Source organism: Populus trichocarpa, chromosome 1 (genome assembly GCF_000002775.5).
Source record: "Populus trichocarpa isolate Nisqually-1 chromosome 1, P.trichocarpa_v4.1, whole genome shotgun sequence".
In the NCBI taxonomy this organism is placed as follows: Eukaryota; Viridiplantae; Streptophyta; class Magnoliopsida; order Malpighiales; family Salicaceae; genus Populus; species Populus trichocarpa.
In genome coordinates this window covers 11,225,900-11,244,015 of record NC_037285.2, presented here as the reverse complement: position 1 = coordinate 11,244,015, position 18,116 = coordinate 11,225,900, and the positions used below count along the sequence as shown (strand labels likewise).

General features: G+C 33.4%; 1 protein-coding gene across 3 annotated transcripts; it reads left to right on the top strand.

The window, feature by feature from the left end:
• Nucleotides 1-1,358: 1,358 nt before the first annotated feature.
• On the top strand, nucleotides 1,359-9,397 carry LOC18094128 (lysine-specific demethylase JMJ13). Of its 3 annotated transcripts, XM_024592155.2 has the most exons (12): nucleotides 1,362-1,858; nucleotides 3,131-3,232; nucleotides 3,351-3,515; nucleotides 4,508-4,664; nucleotides 4,745-4,964; nucleotides 5,806-5,859; nucleotides 5,939-6,018; nucleotides 6,151-6,428; nucleotides 6,553-6,948; nucleotides 7,065-7,471; nucleotides 7,587-7,868; nucleotides 8,571-9,397. In XM_024592155.2, the coding sequence occupies exons 3-12, from the start codon at nucleotides 3,380-3,382 to the stop codon at nucleotides 8,928-8,930; spliced, it is 2,370 nt and encodes a 789-aa protein (XP_024447923.1). In that variant the 5' UTR covers nucleotides 1,362-1,858; nucleotides 3,131-3,232; nucleotides 3,351-3,379; the 3' UTR covers nucleotides 8,931-9,397. The 3 variants fall into 3 exon arrangements, with proteins under 3 accessions (XP_024447934.1, XP_024447911.1, XP_024447923.1); XM_024592143.2 differs by having other exon boundaries at nucleotides 1,360-1,858; nucleotides 3,131-3,515; XM_024592166.2 differs by lacking the exons at nucleotides 4,745-4,964; nucleotides 5,939-6,018 and having other exon boundaries at nucleotides 1,359-1,858; nucleotides 3,131-3,515.
• Nucleotides 9,398-18,116: the final 8,719 nt, after the last annotated feature.

The following is an 18,116-nucleotide window of genomic DNA, read 5'->3' as shown; positions in this document are numbered from 1 at the left end:
GATGACGGTGTCCGTGGTGTTCTTGTCAAAAGAAGAACGAAGACAAGGACATAAGTGTCACGTGAAAGGTAGAATAGCTAACTTAGAGCTGGTAGGTGACGTTATTCTGTGCAAAGTCGACCGCTAGAAGGAAAAAGTACAAGCGGCTTTTATTTCATATACTGTATTCTTCTTTTTTGTCACCGTTCATCCTACGTTATTCGTTTGGATGAACGGTTCGATCTTGTCATTGGAAACATAGAGTCACTGTACCTTTCTACACATGATAATTATATGTCTCTCTGACCGCTTTCTTTTCTCTGACCAGAATAGCAACCATAAACTCTCCGATAACAACGTCAGGCGAATTGTCTCAAATAGCCTCACAGAACATCACAATACCAGGCGCTATCCATTTTCAAGTTCGTGGGATAGAAAAAGGGTAAAAGCTCTTCCTCCCTTTGAAATCTTGAAATATTTATTAAAGTGTAATCCGTCTATTAACAAATTATTTGATTGAACTTTAAATTTATTCAAGTTTGAGCTTAGTGATTGCTAATATGATGGCCACTAGAGACTTATATGGTCGTTAATTTCAGAATCTGTAAGATTAGTCGAGGTACGCGCAAGCTGGCCCGGACACCCACGTTAAACTAAAAAAAATAAAATTGATTTTATCATATAATTCATTCAATACTTAACCATATCTTATCCTATATTTCAATAAGTTTAAATATCTTTTATCCATTATAAATCCCTTTACAATACTTGACCATATCTTAACCTATACTTCAATAAATTTAAATATTTTTAATCCATTATAAATCCCTTCACAATATAAAATAAATTATACTTGTAAATTTATATACGAATCAAATATTTTTCTTTTTAGCATAATGATTATGTATGAATTGTGTATAAATGAAATTATTTTTATTAAGATATTTATTGAGTAGATTTTGGAAATGAATGCTATAAATTCAATTGTTAAATCTTGGTTTCGATTTTTCCTAAGCAAGATTAATATTATTATCTGAACAACACGTAAAAAATTGACATAAAGGTAACATTTTGATTGCATGATATACAAATTCTATTTCTAACATTTTAACATGGATACTCGGGAAATAGAAGAGATAAGCTTGTGGGTAGGAGTTTATGAGGGCTAAAATGGTAAAATAATCTGAAACGGTAAGCTCTCAAAAGAGCGAAACGGGAGATAACAATTGAGTGAAGTGAAAAAACGCCCGCGTTTTGGCCGGCAAGGGGTTTGGTTGAACCACCTAACAACCGCCACTACTTTCCTCAACATTTCTCTCTCTTTCTTTACTCCTTCCCATTTTTATTTCTTTTCTCAATTAAAAAAAATTGCATTAGAAGCATCACCAGTAAAATTTATTTTTCCACTATAAACTATAAATTATCGTCCTTAAGTCCTTTTCTCGGTTTTCGAAGCCATACCTTTCTTTTCTCACTCTATCAACTGTTCCTTTTCTTTTCACTCACTCTCTCTACTTCTCTCTCCTCACCTTCCACCGGAAAACAACCGTTTCTCGACGGAAACCGCTTATCTCTCCGGCCTATAGCCCCGTATCTTGCCGGAAAACCACGAATTCGGATTGACTGATTTGTTTAGTTTCGTGTCTCTGACTCGGTTATTGACAACTTTTTTTCTGGATCTCTTGAGGTTGGCTCTGTTTGTTCATGTTTGGCGCGTTTTGAGAGAATGTGGCGTGCTTGATTGGGGTTAATGGCTTCGTTGGAGAAGATCGTGATCTAGGGTTTGGAATTGGTGTATTTTGTTGATTTTAGTTTCGTTTCTGTTGGCTACAATTTGATTAAAACGGAGGCGAATAGAGACCGACTACGGAATGAAATGGTATATGGTTTCTCTTTGCATTAACATTATTAACCTAAGTATTTCTTCACCCTTTTCTGCTTATTTGTTGATGCTCATAACATTTTGTTCAGTAGTTGTGGAATTGTCTTATTCCAGTTTCTATTGGACAGATCTTACACGTTGTTCTAGCATGCACTGATGTTTGTTATTTCCCGAATATTTTTTCTGGAATTTTTAAGATTCTCAGTTTTCATTGATTTGTTAAATTGTTCTTCCTGGTTATTTGATTCTTCGAGGCTTCGTTTTTGTTGCATTTTCTGTTACGCATCAAAGATTATTTGATAATTTTCAGGAGAGCTATTTTTTTTGTGCGCGAGGGTGTTATAATGTTTTTTCTTCTTCTTTTTTTCTAAATGAGTTTTATAATTTATAAAATTTCTTCCTTATTTTTTGAATTTCAATTTAATTTTAGGCGGCTAACAAGTTGTGCATGCGAAGATGACGATGTGATGCTTCCACTTTTTTTATAATTAATCTAATTTTTTAGGTGCTGTAAAAATTGTGAATGAAGTGTGTACGCGTGTATTTGTTGAAAACTTTGACCATGCTTTGATTTTCTGCTGATAAAGATAAAAAGAGTTTGAGTTGAAAAAATGACTGTAAAGAGTTGATATGGTCCTAGATCTAGTTGGGTCAAATTGTACTTTTATTAGCTTGAAATATTCCTCTGATTTTATTTTATTTTTGACTCTCAATTCAACATGGGTCCTGTGAATACACTTTTTTTTTTTTTAATCTTTGATTGGGGCGATAAATGATTAATTGATACGGCCATAATGGTTGACTCTGTAACACATTCTTTGGGGTGGAAATAACTAGGGAGTATTGAATTTCTTTGAGCTATACAATTGACATGAATGCAGGGTGATTTCCTATTGGTGACATTTTCGCAATTTTCAGTTTAGGTGGATTATTTGTTCGGGTGTTTTTTTTTTTCCCATACATTGGTGGTTTGTTTCTAAACTTTGACATGATTTCTTGAATCTTGCATGAAGGGATGATTGGCTGTAGCCCGTTATGAATTATATTGAACAAACCTTTTTTTTATAGCAGAATGCAAATTTCAGTTGAGATAAACAATGCAGATGTTTTGTTTCATGTTTGGGAAAATGCATGATGAAGTTGTGCTTCATGCTGGTTGCATTCATGCATTAGAGGTTTATCTATTCTCGCATCTTCTATCAAAATACATGTAGCACCTTTTTATTTTTTTTTGTATTGGTCACAGATTACTTCTTTTTGTTTTGACAGGTGGAAGGAAGGGTATGCTTGTCCAGAGAAGCTAGAAATGGGCTAGAATACTTGAAGCATAGAAGGCTTCAGCGAATGAAATCAGAAAGTGTCACAGAAACTGTAAGTGTTCCCAATATGATGAGTAGAAGCAGAGGAGATAATTTAAGGGCTTCAGCATCATGTGGTGTTAGGGTACCTGGTAATGCAGAATCATTATCTCGGTCTGCTGGTGCTTCAGGTGGGAAGGATGTGTTTTCAAAGCCAAAGATGGATAAGTTTGACATGAGTAATTTAGAATGGACTGAGAAAATTCCTGAATGCCCTGTCTATTGTCCGACAAAGGAGGAGTTTGAGGATCCCTTGGTGTATTTGCAGAAAATAGCTCCAGAAGCTTCAAGATATGGTAATGGCTCTTCCTGAGTTCAGCTTTTCTTCTAATTTTGATTATAAGAACATGAAAAATTGAACTTCTGGAGACCATAAAATCCTGCTGTTTTCTGATCCAAATTGGTGAAAGCTGTCCTATAATAGTTCTTCCTAAACATTGTTATGTGAAAAAGTAATGTGGTCATGAAAAAGGGTCATTTAAGACAATTTCTTAAAACCTTGTTTACAATGATGCTGATGTGGTCTTGCTGGTCCATCTACCACTGTAAATTGCATGGAAGAAGACCTGCTTAAATAGAGGTTTATGTGAAAATCTTAAAATTGGCTTTTGGTTGGCATATCTTCTCTGTACAAAGCCTGGATATGTCTATAATATAAAAGCAAGCCGGCCATGCTGTCTATTAGTTTTTTTGGTTTCTTTTTTTAGTGAAACAATCTTCTTGTCTTTACTTAAATAACTGTGTGGATCGGAATAGTTCTATTTTCTAAAAAATGAAGAACACCTGAATTCTTAAAATTGGTTTTTGGTTGGCGTATCCTTTCTGTGCAAAGCCTGGATATGTCTATAATAAAAGCAAGCAGGCCATGGTGTCTATTAATATTTTTGGTTTCTTTTGTTGGTGGAACAATCTTCTTGGCTTTGCATTAATAACTGTGTGGATCGGAGTAGTTCTATTTTCTAAGAATTGAAGAACACCTGAATTCTCAATGTTGAGCTACCAGAATGAGAAGCTGGGCACATCTGATTTATGCATTCGCTGCTTCATATAATAATGTAACGGACACATTCTTTCTTCTTTTTTTTGTCAATGTCATCCGAATGTCAAGTGGAAGCACTCTTTGTTCTCATCATAATACAATCCTCTGTGAAATTACACTCGTGGAAATTATAAAACTTAGGGAGCACTGCTGCTTTGTTGTCACCAATGACAGGTTTCTGCAGCCATGTTTTTCTCAATCAAATTAATATGATTCATATCTTCTTCCATTTTTTTTTCTAATGTACAGGTATATGCAAGATTATTTCTCCTGTGAGTGCAACAGTTCCTGCAGGGATTGTATTAATGAGAGAGAAAGCAGGATTCAAGTTTACAACTAGAGTACAACCTCTTCGTCTTGCTGAGTGGAATACTGACGATCGAGTCACCTTTTTTATGAGTGGAAGGTTAGTTTTATTACTTCAAAGAGATATAGTTTTTGACTTGAATGTTCTCTCTGGTTTTAAATATGAGTGGCACTTTTCAGAAATTATACATTTCGTGATTTCGAGAAAATGGCGAACAAGGTTTTTGCCCGTAGATATTGTAGTGCCAGTTGTCTTCCTGCAACATACTTGGAAAAAGAATTTTGGCATGAAATTGCTTGTGGAAAGACAGAAACAGTTGAATATGCATGCAATGTCGATGGTAGTGCCTTTTCATCATCTCCCAGTGACCCGCTTGGAAATAGCAAGTGGAATTTGAAGGTGTTGATTTTGCTTTTTGCTTTTATCATCTCCTGTACTTTATTCTGATAGAGGTTCATCTGCTTAATTTAGGCCAAGGGAAATTTGGAAGTAGTGGAGTTGGTCAGGAGTGCAAAACAAAAACAAAAAGATTCGGGAGAATGCGCAAAGCATTCAGGGTGGGGTTTGGTAGTAAAATGTAAAATACCATTAGCTAATGGATAAAATCAATCCAACTGGAGGTCACAAATCACAATATGAGAATTTGTTTTACATGAGTGTGCAGCATGAGAAACCCTCACTATTACTCTCAGCAGATGTCATTGTAGCAGAGAATGGAGTTCTTATCTTTGGAAGGGTGTCAGAATTCTGGCATTTTGGTTCCTTTGGAGCTTCCTGGGTTGAAAAGTGGGAACCATACACTTGATCTCTGCTGATAGCCTGATACATGTCTGTTGCCACACAGGATAAGACTATTTTATTGTAGACTGGAGAAATTGTGCCCACTAGGGACACAGTAGTTTATAGTAGACTCGATATATTTTGTTCCTTTGTGAATAAAGAGGAAAATATTTTAAAAACAGTGTTCTCCTTTTTACAGTATGTCTCCTTTATTTGGGAAAAAAAGGGAAAATATTTTAAAATAGCTAGAAAGATCATCCCCTCTAGCTTCCCGCTTAAACCCCCTTCCTCCCTATTTTAAATTATTATTCTACTGCCGTGGACCTAAAGTTGCTTGTTGGGAAAAAATAGTTCACTAGTTACCATAATTGACTCTGAATAATGTCATTTCTTTATGTTTCTTGAGTTGCACGTACAGCCACTACCAATTATTGTATTTCATCTTTGTTTGTGATTTCAGAATCTTTCCCGGCTGCCGAAGTCCATTTTGCGCCTTCTGGGAACAGTTATTCCGGTAACTACTCAATATTTTCTTTTCCATATTTGTTAGTGTACTTGATTTCCCTTGTTGACATAGCTTGCACTTATTTCAGGGGGTAACCGATCCTATGCTTTACATTGGAATGCTGTTTAGTGTGTTTGCTTGGCATGTAGAAGATCATTATTTGTATAGGTATTATTCATACACAATGCTTGTTGAGTTTCAATGTATTCTCTTGTATCCTTTTCTCTGCTTTATTTCTAGTGTTGATAAATTGTTTTGTTAATATTGATTCACCTTTCAATTTATTTACTGTTGTGGCAGCATCAACTACCATCATTGTGGAGCGTCAAAAACTTGGTATGGAATTCCGGGTCATGCTGCTTTAAAATTTGAAAAAGTGGTCAGAGAACATGTGTATAGCCATGATATTCTATCCACTGATGGGGAGGATGGAGCTTTTGATGTACTTTTGGGGAAAACAACTCTGTTTCCTCCGAATATATTGTTAGAACATGACATCCCAGTTTACAAGGCTGTGCAAAAGCCCGGGGAGTTTATAATCACTTTCCCTAAAGCTTATCATGCGGGATTCAGCCATGGTAAGATATTTTTTCTTTCAGCTGAGTTGATAATAGTAAGATTTTTAAATGTTTTTTAAACATAACATCCAAACACGATTTACAGTAGAATGATTCTTGTATTTTTCCTTCTGTATATTTGTAGGTTTCAACTGTGGTGAGGCTGTGAACTTTGCAGTTGGTGATTGGTTTCCTTTGGGGGCTTTAGCGAGCCAGCGCTATGCACTACTCAACAAAGTTCCTCTACTTCCTCATGAAGAACTTTTGTGCAAAGAAGCAATGCTTCTTTATACAAGTCTGGAACTTGAAGATTCAGATTATTCCTCTGCAGACTTGGTTTCCCATAATTGGATTAAGGTGTCTTTCGTGAAACTGATGCGATTCCACCATTTTGCTCGCTGCTCTGTAATGAAATTGAGAGCACGCACTGGCATTTTGCCAAATATGAATGGGACAATCTTATGCACCTTATGTAAACGAGATTGCTATGTGGCATTCCTTAACTGCAGCTGTGACTTGCATCCTGTGTGCCTTCGACATGGTATAATTTGCTTCATATCTTCCATAGACAACATATAAGCCATCTCTTCTTTATATGATTAGTCATTTTTTATTGTCTTTTAATCACTTTACAATTGTGCTGGTTGCACTGTCCAGATTTCTCTTCACTTGACTTCTCATGTGGGAGAAATTACACACTGTTTTTGAGGGATGATATTTCCAACATGGAAGCTGCAGCCAAGAAGTTTGAGAAGGAAAATGGCATATTAGAGGAGATTAGACGGCAAGCAAACATTGGTGATGATTTGTACTCTTATCCATTAACCATTAAGTTTCATAGTGTTCCTGAGGATGGGTACACTCCTTATTGCGGTAAAAGCTTTGATTTTAATTCTGAAGCTCCTGTGATAAGTCGGGAATGTTTGCAAGAGTTTAGAGAATCCAAAAACAAATATGGCACTGAAAATTTTAGACCTGAATACTCAGAAGCGTCCGTTTCTTGTGCTGCATCTACTCTGTGTTCTCTGGGAGAGCCAGTTGAAAGCTTTTCTACATCTGACAATGTATGATTCACCTCTCTTATTCCTAAATGTGGCAAGTCCTACTTAAGATGCTAGTAGTGAAAAATGAGGTGTTTTTAACATTATGATTAATGGATTTTGTTTCTATTTTCTGCAGGGAAAGGTGCAGGCTGATTCCAATGCAGGGAAACTTGATTCTAAAAGGTTATTTGAGGAAGGATTGCACCGCAAACATGGGTCCTCGGTATCCTCTCTATCACATGATGAATTCCTGAGAACCCAGCAAAGTAATATTTGTGGGTTAGAGGCTAAACCCAGTGTTGATGAACAAAGTGATGATTCTGACTCGGAGATATTTAGGGTTAAGCGCCGGTCTTCTCTGAAAGTGGAAAAAAGAGTTGTGAATGATGCTTCATCTTCAAAGAATTATGAACACCAGGTATGGTGGTATATAACCTTGCACTGTGTATATGGTAAATTCCTTTCAAGTCACTAACTAATCCCATTGGTTTAGCCATCTTGTCAACAGGTTTAGATTAGGAACTTAACATGTATTTAAGATAAAATTAACTCATACATCGGAGAGTTATCGGATTATATAAAGATAGATTGAGCCATTAACCCATGCTTTATACTTATACTTCATCTCTTATATCCTTGTGTTTTAAGGATTCTCAAGTGGTTTCTTTTGAATTTTATGAATTTTTTCTTGCTCTCTCTTTTGCATTCTTTTTTTTTCCTTTTCCAATATACTTTACCTTTAAAAAGCAAACAACGTCTGAATTAAAGTAGTATCTTTCCCTGATATAATTTTCTGGTGTCTGATTGAATCTGGGTTATCAGGTAAAAGGATTTTGGAGGTTCGCTTATGGTTTGAAACAAATGATCACGGAACTGTTTACTCCTTTTCTTTATTGTTTATCATGGAAGTGACATTAGATTGTTTGAATTCTATGGCAATGCATAGTGTTTTATCCCAACTTGCACTCATTCCCAACTTGCACTCATTAGCCTAGCATGGAACCATAAATTAAATGTTAAAGTAAATGTTAAAGGATGAACTAGTCGTGCTGAAAATTAGTTTTCCTGAACTATTATGCTCCAATTTTGTTTCATGCTCGTATTTTGGTCATTTAAACAGGGGCTTAAAAGACTGAAGAAACTCCAACCTGAAGGAAGATATGGGCAAACAACTTCATCTGAATGCTGCAGAACTGACGAATCAAATCGCAGTTCTACTTCAGGTTCAGATTATAAAGAAGCACCAGAGAGTGCTTCAAAGGACAGGTTTGCCAGGGGAAGTATTATTCCAATCTCGATCAAGTTCAAGAAGTTGATCAATGAGGAAGCAATGAGTAGACAGCGAGAACAACACAGAAGGGACAGGTTCCAGGATGAATTGGGAAAGACTATGAGGAAACCCCCCCCTATAGAGATTGGACCAAAGCGTCTTAAAGTCAGAAGCCCATCATTTCTAGGTTCAGAGAGCAGGTTAGATTGACTTTATGATCACATGATTGATGGGAAAACTGGTTGGCCGGCCTCTGGAGTATTATCTAGAGCCTGACTTCGCTAACATTTTTTTTTTTCTCTAAACGGGGTTCTAACAACACGGAATATCCAAAAGATTGATTATGGGAGCAGCAGCGGCAAAGATTAACCAACTCTAGGACACACTTTCATTCTTTGTGCAGGCCTCGAATTGGGGTACTTTGCACGGATGTTGATTCTTCGGGTTCTCATGCCTGGGTGTTTTTCCGTCTTTTGGCAGGAGAACGAACCTGCTAGCTGAAAGTAGAATGTGATTAGTAACTGTAAATTCGTTTTTAACAGTCAAATTAATTCTTGCAAGGAAAGTGGGTATTCCACTGCTCCTTAATTTAAAGTCAAGTCTGCTGCTTCCTCAGGTTCTTTATTCTTTTTGTAGCAATGGACAACTTGAATAAATGTAGGGAAGTATTCTCTCTCTCTCTCTCTCTCTAGATCCGAGTCATGCTTTGTACATTGTTTGATGTTTTGAATTTGTTATATTTTTTCAGCTCATAGCCATACCATTCATTACAGGGTTCTCACTATCTTGATTACTACTACTGTCTATGCCACTTGTATTCATGTTTGTATGTTAAGAACAGACTGAAGGCAGACTGAGGGCATGCTGACATGACAATTGGCAGCGCTGCATGTGTCAACCAGACCCGTTTGGATGTGAATTTATTCAGAAGCAGGTGGGCCACAAAGGTCATATGTTGTTCCTTGTCTTTTCAAAAAAGAAAAAGAAAAAAGAAATGGAAAAATGTTGTTTGTTCACGAAAGCTGGTAATGCCTGGGGAATCTTGGGCGCTTGCAAGTTCCTTTCAGAGAGGCAGCAAATGAACTAGTTGTGCAGAAAACCCTCCTTTCCGGCCTGGACTGCCTGCTTGTAGAATTAACGAGTAACAATAGGCTTATTGAATTGAATGAATGTGTATGCTATGATGTGACGATTGGCCGTGATCTGACGACTCCAGTTCATGTTGTGTCTATTTCAAATGATGAAAATAGAGAAGTTGATAGCTATTATTCCCTGAAATTTCTTATCTCCTGTCCATCTGTTTCGACGAGGGCACACAATTATGTAATTGCCGTCATTAAAACCATGACGACTTCAAAGAAGTTGACGAGTTATAGTGATTGGGACTTGGGATGGGAAATAAAGAGATCGGAAAAGAGAGGCCACAGGGTGGAAAGTAATTAATTCCTCTTGTCATTTGAATAATTGGAGAGGAGATGGAAAGTTTTCCAGACGGGCAAATTACAAGATGAAGAAGCACGTTCAGTTCAGTTTTTCCCGATTTTTCTATCTCAATCCTTATATTTTGGACCGGTAAGAAACGTGATAACCAATGTGCACAGAGCCACCATTGAACCGCAATCATAAACACAAGCATTTAATCATTTTTGGGCTCTACATAATTATACGCTTCCATTCCTAGAACTTTTTTTTGCTTCTAATCATCTTACATTAGCCCAATTTTGAAACATTATTTTAATATTTATCTATTAAAGATTTCTTTTGAGATCATCAGATCAATGAAATATCTGATGAGGTGATTCCTAACCAAATGGGGGTATGTTCATGGGAAAACATTGGAAACCATGTTTTTCAAAGGGTGGGATGCAATGTGGCACTTCGTAAGGTGGAATTGCCAACTCTATAGGGTGATAATCCAAGAGGATGGACTAGGAAGTGTAAATAATTCTTCAAAATGCTCTTTAATCCAGTACATTAATGGAAGGCTGAAATTTGGTATGAAAGTCTCTTATCAGGCAATGATGATCTGGCTAATTGGTAAGAATTCACAAGGTCTATTTGCACAAGGTTTGGTATTAGATAAGACTAGATTTGTTGCCCATGTTTTATCGCCAGCCAGGTAATTTTTTTTTATGTAATAAAAGAATATTAGGTACAAAAAGGTTAAATTAGTAATTTAAATAATATAAAAAAAAACTAACTAATAAAACAAAATAACAATGTTAAAGGTAAAAAAACCAGACTTGAGCTTCATCGAATTATTAAATAATTCAATGTTGAAGGGTGAAACTAAAAAAAATTATTTTTGAAAAAAAAAACACAAAAAAACCTTGTTAATTGGGTGAACTCGTAAGCTTTGCAACCATGAATATAAGATTAATATAGTCTCATATAAAGAAAAACAGGGAAAAAAATTTGAATGATGAAATTAAAATAAATAAATAAATAAAAAATCAACCTAAAACTTGTGATTCTAGTTATGAATCCAATTTTAACCCTAAGGAAAACTGTAAAAGATACAAAAGAAGAACTACAAAAAAAGATAAAAAAAATCAAGCAAATTCGGACGAACTTATTAAACCTGGTTTAATCTCTAAAACTCACAATTCGTGAAATCATGTATAAGTTTAATAAAAAAACTTCAAAATAAAAAAAATATAGAAAAAAAAGAATAAGGATAAAATTTGATAGAAAAAAAATCCAAGGAGAATGAAATTGTAAAAAAAAGATTTTAAAAATTATCCAAAACAAAACAAATAACAATAAAAAGGAACCAAATTCGAAAGATTAAAAAATTATAGGGGGTGAAATTGAAAAAAAAATTATAATTTTATAAATTATTAAAAAAACAGTAATAAAAAAGACATGAACTAAACGTGAAGGATAAATAAATTGTAGGGACTAGTTTGAATTCTTGAAAGGGTAGACATTGAATTAGAGGTTGTGAGAGAGAAAAAGAAAAAAATTATCATCAATGTCAAACCCAAGACGTGTTAGAGGCACACACCATCCCATTATGTTGTGGGCGCTGAAACCTTCCAAACATTGGTATGAAAAGTGTCGATTGGTCATAGACATTAATTTTAGGGTTAAATTAATAATATTATTGTGAAAAAAAAACAAAATGACCAATTTAAACCTATATAATTAAAAAAAAAACAATTGTGTTAGGATAAAAAATCACTTTGTCCTTAATGCCTAATTAAAATATTTAACAAGACAATATTATCATATTCGTGGTAAACAGTAATAACTATACTTATAAGAGAAGAAAGATTTTCTTAAAAATTAAAAGAAACGAGGAAGTTATTTTTTTAATGTAATTAAATAAAATCATATACTCTTTTACAAATCAGAAATAATGAATCCAGTTTGCATAATACATACTTGACAAATTAAAGCAATTTGAATGCTAGTTAATATGAATTACAGACATAAAAAAAATAAAAAATAAAAAATAAAAAAGGTATTTGAGACTGCAGTTGCAGTTATTTTTTAAAGTATTTTTTATTTGGAAATATATTAAAATAATATTTTTTTATTTTTTAAAAAATTATTTTAATATCAATACATAAAAATAATTTTAAAAACTAAAAAAAATATTAATTTTTTTAAAAATATTTTTAAATCACAAAAACAAAATACTAATACTAACATCAAAAAAGACGATGGCATTGTTAATTTCTTGTACAGGCAGGCATTAACTAGTAACCAGAGTCTGGAGCTCTATATTAGGTGGGCCAAGAGCTACTTTGAGGTCAATGGCCCATCAAGATTTTATAAAATTTGGATCCAACTCGCTGTAGTTTGTGTCCAGGATAGACAAGTAGGTCCATCCCTAGTCCTTTTTCAGCGCTGGAAATTGTATTTGTGGTAACTTCCTCCTTGTTTTCACATATCTTCCCATCTTTAAGAATTTATATTTTCTTTCCTCGGTTGTTTTTTTTAGAGTGATCTTAGGATTTTTTTGGGGGGTAAATGGGGTGATTTAGGTTTTAGAATGTTTTAGGGGTATTTTTTTGTTAAAATAAAGTGAAAATTAAGCTTTGAGGGTAAAAAAAACTAGGACCTAATTTTTCCAACGGAGGTGGCCGAAAGATTGTTACAGTCAAATAAAATTATTGAGATTTTAATTTTTATTTAAAACTTGCCTTTTAAATTATAATATTTTTTTCTTTAAAAAACATGCTACTAATAAAAAAAATGTTTTTGTCCAACAAAATAAATTAATAAGAAAATAGGAACTTTGCCTCAAAAAATGAATCTGAACTTGGACTTCATATTACTGTGAATATTTATTTTTATCATCTTGTATTATTTTTTTTATAAAAAAACAATATTGTTAATAAAAAAGATATTTTTTTATCAAAACAAAAAAAAATTTATGAATAAGGAATGAGGAATTAAAATTAAAAAAATATATTGTCTCCTCCATAGTTTAAAAATACTTCAAGCTCTTATAAATATTTATTTTAATTATCATATAATATGAAATAAAAAATAGCCTTTAAAACTGCCATAATATAAAGAGGAAAAGATTGTTTGCAATTATGCGGGGCCATATATAGTTCTTGTTTGGTGGGAACCTCCATGCTTCTTTACCTTGATTTCCACCATATTTCAGTTTGATTGGGCTGTGAGGTGTACCATTCTCTTTCCTACAATCATTTCCCCCTTTCTTGAAGAGAATAAAACTGTGAGGGGAACAAAGGAAATTTTAGTTGATGGGTTCCCGTCAAAATCTAGAAATTTTCTTTCCGTCATCAATCTCTCTAGATTTGCAGGGAGCTTATCAAAGCTTCCCTTTGCTCCAAGTCGCTGCAAAATATTCAAAATGTTTCCACTCATAGTTCATGTGTGAATAGGAAGCTATGCCTTTTGCTGGGACTCAAATAGTGAAAAGGAGGCATTTGCTACTTTTCAAGTCTTAGTTTGTGAGATTTGCTTGTTCATTCAAGGAAAAAGCTACCAGGAATCATTTCTCTTTCAAGGTATTCAAAAGGTCTAAATATTTGGGAATATAGTATTCAAGTCTTCCACTAATTACACTTTAAATTTTTTAAAAACCTCATCAAGAAAGTAGCCAGCTAGTGTCGATTAAGTTTGAAATGACCATAGCCAGTTGTATCAACTACTTTAGCACAACCTGTTGATTTGTCGCATGCAATATAATTAATCATGGAAAATAAATCCATGACTTAGCTAGGTTTAGGCTGCAGCCCTACCTAGCTAGGGATTTAATATCCTAAATTAATTATATTTCACTAATATTGTGCATATATATATACATTTACAACGATTTTATGCATGCTAGAATCTTTGTTGTTTCAAGTTCTACTTCAAATATTCGATGTATAAATAGAAAAGAAATGCTTGGTTAGAATATATAGTTATAGCAAGAAATTCGAAAGTTTCAATACGTCCCTAATTCCAGCATCATGGTGTCTTTATTCAAGAAAATACTTTCTACATAAAGCAAATATATCTTATGAAATGATTGACGTTGCAAAACATATATCCCTAGATTTTTTAATTATTAAGTAATAATTCATCCAATTTATAATGGCGACCTAAATGAAATATTAGCCTCCAATCTATATAATATTCAAAGATTAGGGCGGGGCTTCAACTAGTCTTGAGAAATATTCAAAGCCTAGCAAGGTAAATCATGATCACATCGTTGCTGGGACTTATGGCTTCGAGGATTGAGATTTTCAAGATTGTGACATCATGAGATGTCTTATGAAGTCAAGACGGTGATCATAATGTAATTATGCTTTAATATCTTGGGGGAAATTGTACAAACACTTCCATATTGATGCAATCACATTTGCACAATGAGGAGCTCGAGACAATTACTCTTTTACCAAAGGAGTAGTGTACTGTTAACTATATATATATATATATATATATATATTTCGGTAATATCAACGTTATCTCAAAAACGAGTTAATTCACAACGGTTCATTTGGGTTCGTATTGGGTCGCATTCTAATTCAAATGATAATTTTTAAAAGATCTATATATCTCAAAAACAAAATTCTAGCACTCTTTTACCAAAGAACAGTGCTAGAATTGATAATTTTTAGAAAATCATTGCGCATTCTAATTCAAATGAAAGCATACAAGATCTTGAGTTGGCAGGTTTTTTCATATGGTTTAACTCTTGGAAATAGCTACACATTTATAAATAGTATAACATCATGTATCTTGCTCTGTAATTAATACAGTAAGGAGTACTGAGGAAAGAAAATGGAACCGCCATGCATTCAGTATAAGATAACCAAGCAGCTGCTTAAAGTATAATATTGATCAAGTTATTAATGCAAGATTCCTCCCTTGACCTCTAAATACATCTATAGCCTAGAAGTTTTGTGCTGACAAAATTAGATGCTTCTACACTGCACATGTACATAAAAAGAATCCCTCAAAACATGCAAATGCTCAAAACTCTAATATCTTGTTACCGAGGAGAGGTTGACATTGATCCCATTCTTAGTTATAATATAATCCCCACCTTCATTATGTAATAAACTCGGTTGCTTCTGCAGAAAACAAGATGTCAGTACTATTCTATTTCTGCTCGATCGCAACTACAAGTTGCATAGTATAATTCTTAACTAGAGATATGCACATAAACAAACTCGAAATAACAAGTTAATGTAATATAATTTTCGTACATCGCTTCCAATGTTGTCGGGAACCCTAGGAAAAACCAGATTAACAATATTTGTCATTGTCTTTGCCATAACTTTTAATTAATACTCTTCCTTTGTTTTATACAATTTTGTTTTTGCTTGGGTGTTTTTGAGAGATCAAATGTCCTTTTCTCCTTGGAGATCTCCATGGTATCTTGTTGATCTCAAGATAGACAATAAGGCGATGTCTTGATGTTAGTTTAATGCAGTCAAAGATGGAAAAGAAAAAACATATAATTAGGTCAATTTGTGACCTTCCTCATCACCCACAAACCAACAAAAAAAAACTCAGCACTCCATGTTAACTCATATGATAGTCTTGAAAGGCTTATTTTGTTTAGTGGAAAAATTTTGGAACTCAATATGAGATGGTTTTTCTCCCTGCATTGGTTAGATTCTTGAGGATTGTTTTTCTTTTCCTTTATAAATCCTTCAATCTTAGATGCGCTTGAGATTTGATGTGAGTTAATTTGGCACAATCTCAGTCAATTATTTTGTATATTAAACTAGCTAGATGGGCCAAAGCAAACGATTCTCATATACTGGGCCAAGTTATTTCATCACGGGCCTGGGTTCATGAAGCTTTTTCTTTTTTCCAACTCTCTTGCAAAAGAAATAAAAACAAGGAATTATCCCTTGGCTGACTCCCAAGATTTTCATTTTTCATAAATCTATCTAAGATCCCAAGAGAATATTGTTATTTGAACAAAAAAAAACAAAAACCAGAAGGTTATTTCACCATATTGAATGAACCATGCATGGACCTTTTTAAGAGCTCAGTACGAAGGGATATGTCTTAAAAGAGAGCTTTGGACATCTGTGAATGAAGGAGAAGTGGGCACCATTTCTTATCCAGAAGCAAAGTTAAGGATGGATGACCCAAAGAGAAAGGGAACCAAAAGAAAAAGTTAACATGGCGATGGTAGCGCTCACCCATGCTCATACGCAAAGCCCCTTAAAGAAAACAAAAGCTTGGCATCATCTCTCTTTCTATATGCCCAGCATAACTGATCCTTTTTTTTATCATTAAAAGGGGTGAAAAAAAAAGAACTTTTGTTTCTCTCAAGCTGTGCATATTGAGGATTACATCTTTAATTTCTATTTCGAACTTGTCCAAATCTCTTTTATCCAACGGTTAAATACATTCAAAATCTTCTTTTCATATATTGCATCTCTGGCAAATTAAATCTTATAAAGCAATATCTGATTGAACCCTATATCCATTAATTCTTTTAATTTATCTCTGGGGTTTCTTCTCTTTTCTATCTCTTCTCTTCTTTATTTTTGTTTTTTTTATTTGGTAAAAGGTTCGATATATACGTGTGTGTATTCTGAGCTGGATATAATTTTGCTTTGGTGCTTAATTATGTGAACTCTTATTTTTTTATTATATCATTAAGTAAAAATAATTTTTAAAAAATAAAGTTATTAAACCTAATGGAGTTCACGATTCGGTTATGTATTTGACAAGTTAAGTCGTGAAGTCTAAGTTGATCCAATATTTCATCATTTTAATATTAAAAAAAGATATTATCTTGAAATTTTTTTAAAGTCAGACCATGTTTTTTACTAGTTCAGGTTACTTTTGGATTCGTCAAGTTGACTAAGTCATGTTGGGGGAACTCTTATGATGATTAATTTTAAACTTGAGCTAGAAAAGGAGTCGGGTTGGGGAGTTTCAAGGTTGACCTGCTAGGTGGGGCTTTTTTTTCCTTCAATTTTTCAAAAATAATATTTTTCATTTTTTTTCTTTCAATTGAATCTTTTTTGTCTATTTTTCTTTCTAATTTCATCTTTCAATATTTGGTTGAATTTGAATTGATATTCATAATTTATTTTGGTTTCCTTTCTATAATGTTATTACAGTCTTAAAGAAATATCTTGATATTTGATTAATGCTAATTTCCTTGAGTGTCTATTTGATTAATGCTTATATCTCAAACATGCATGCGAAGACGTTTCTTGAAGCACATTGTATTTTTTCTTTTACCTAAAGACTAAAAATTAAAAAGACGAAGAAGAATGAATACAGTATTAATTAATAATAATAATAGTTGGATGAGAAATTTTATGGTGCTCAAGTAGTAATTAGTGATATCCTCTTAGTTACTTCATAGAAGTTAATCAAAATAAATTATAAAGTCTAATTCCTAATCAATCCAATGTTGAAAGATGAAATTATAAAAATAATCAATTAAGAAAAAAACACAAAAAACCTAGAGTCAACCCAAATTAATTTGCAAAATAGGTCATAAGATCAAGATAACTTTATAAAAATAAAATTAAAATAAATTATGAAGTCCAGTTCCTAATCAACTAAATGTTGATGAATGTAATTAAAAAACAATCAATTAAAAAGGGACAAAAAACCCGAGTTAAGCTAGTGTAATTCACCAAACTCATGACCCGAGTTATGAAACTATAATAACCTCATAAAAAATAAAAATAAATTATAAAATTCAATCTCTAATAAAACCTGAAATCTAATACCGGAGGTTTAGAAACAAATTAAAAAAAAAACACTTTGTGAGAAGGTGAATAGTGATTTAATCTTATCGTATAGTTTTTGTTAATTATGAAGCTAAATTCCTAGTAAATTTAATATTAAAAAAATAAAATTGAAATAATAAAAAAAAACAACAAAGTAGAAGAAGCATTGTAGAGGTGAACAGTGCTTGATGTTATATATATATATAAC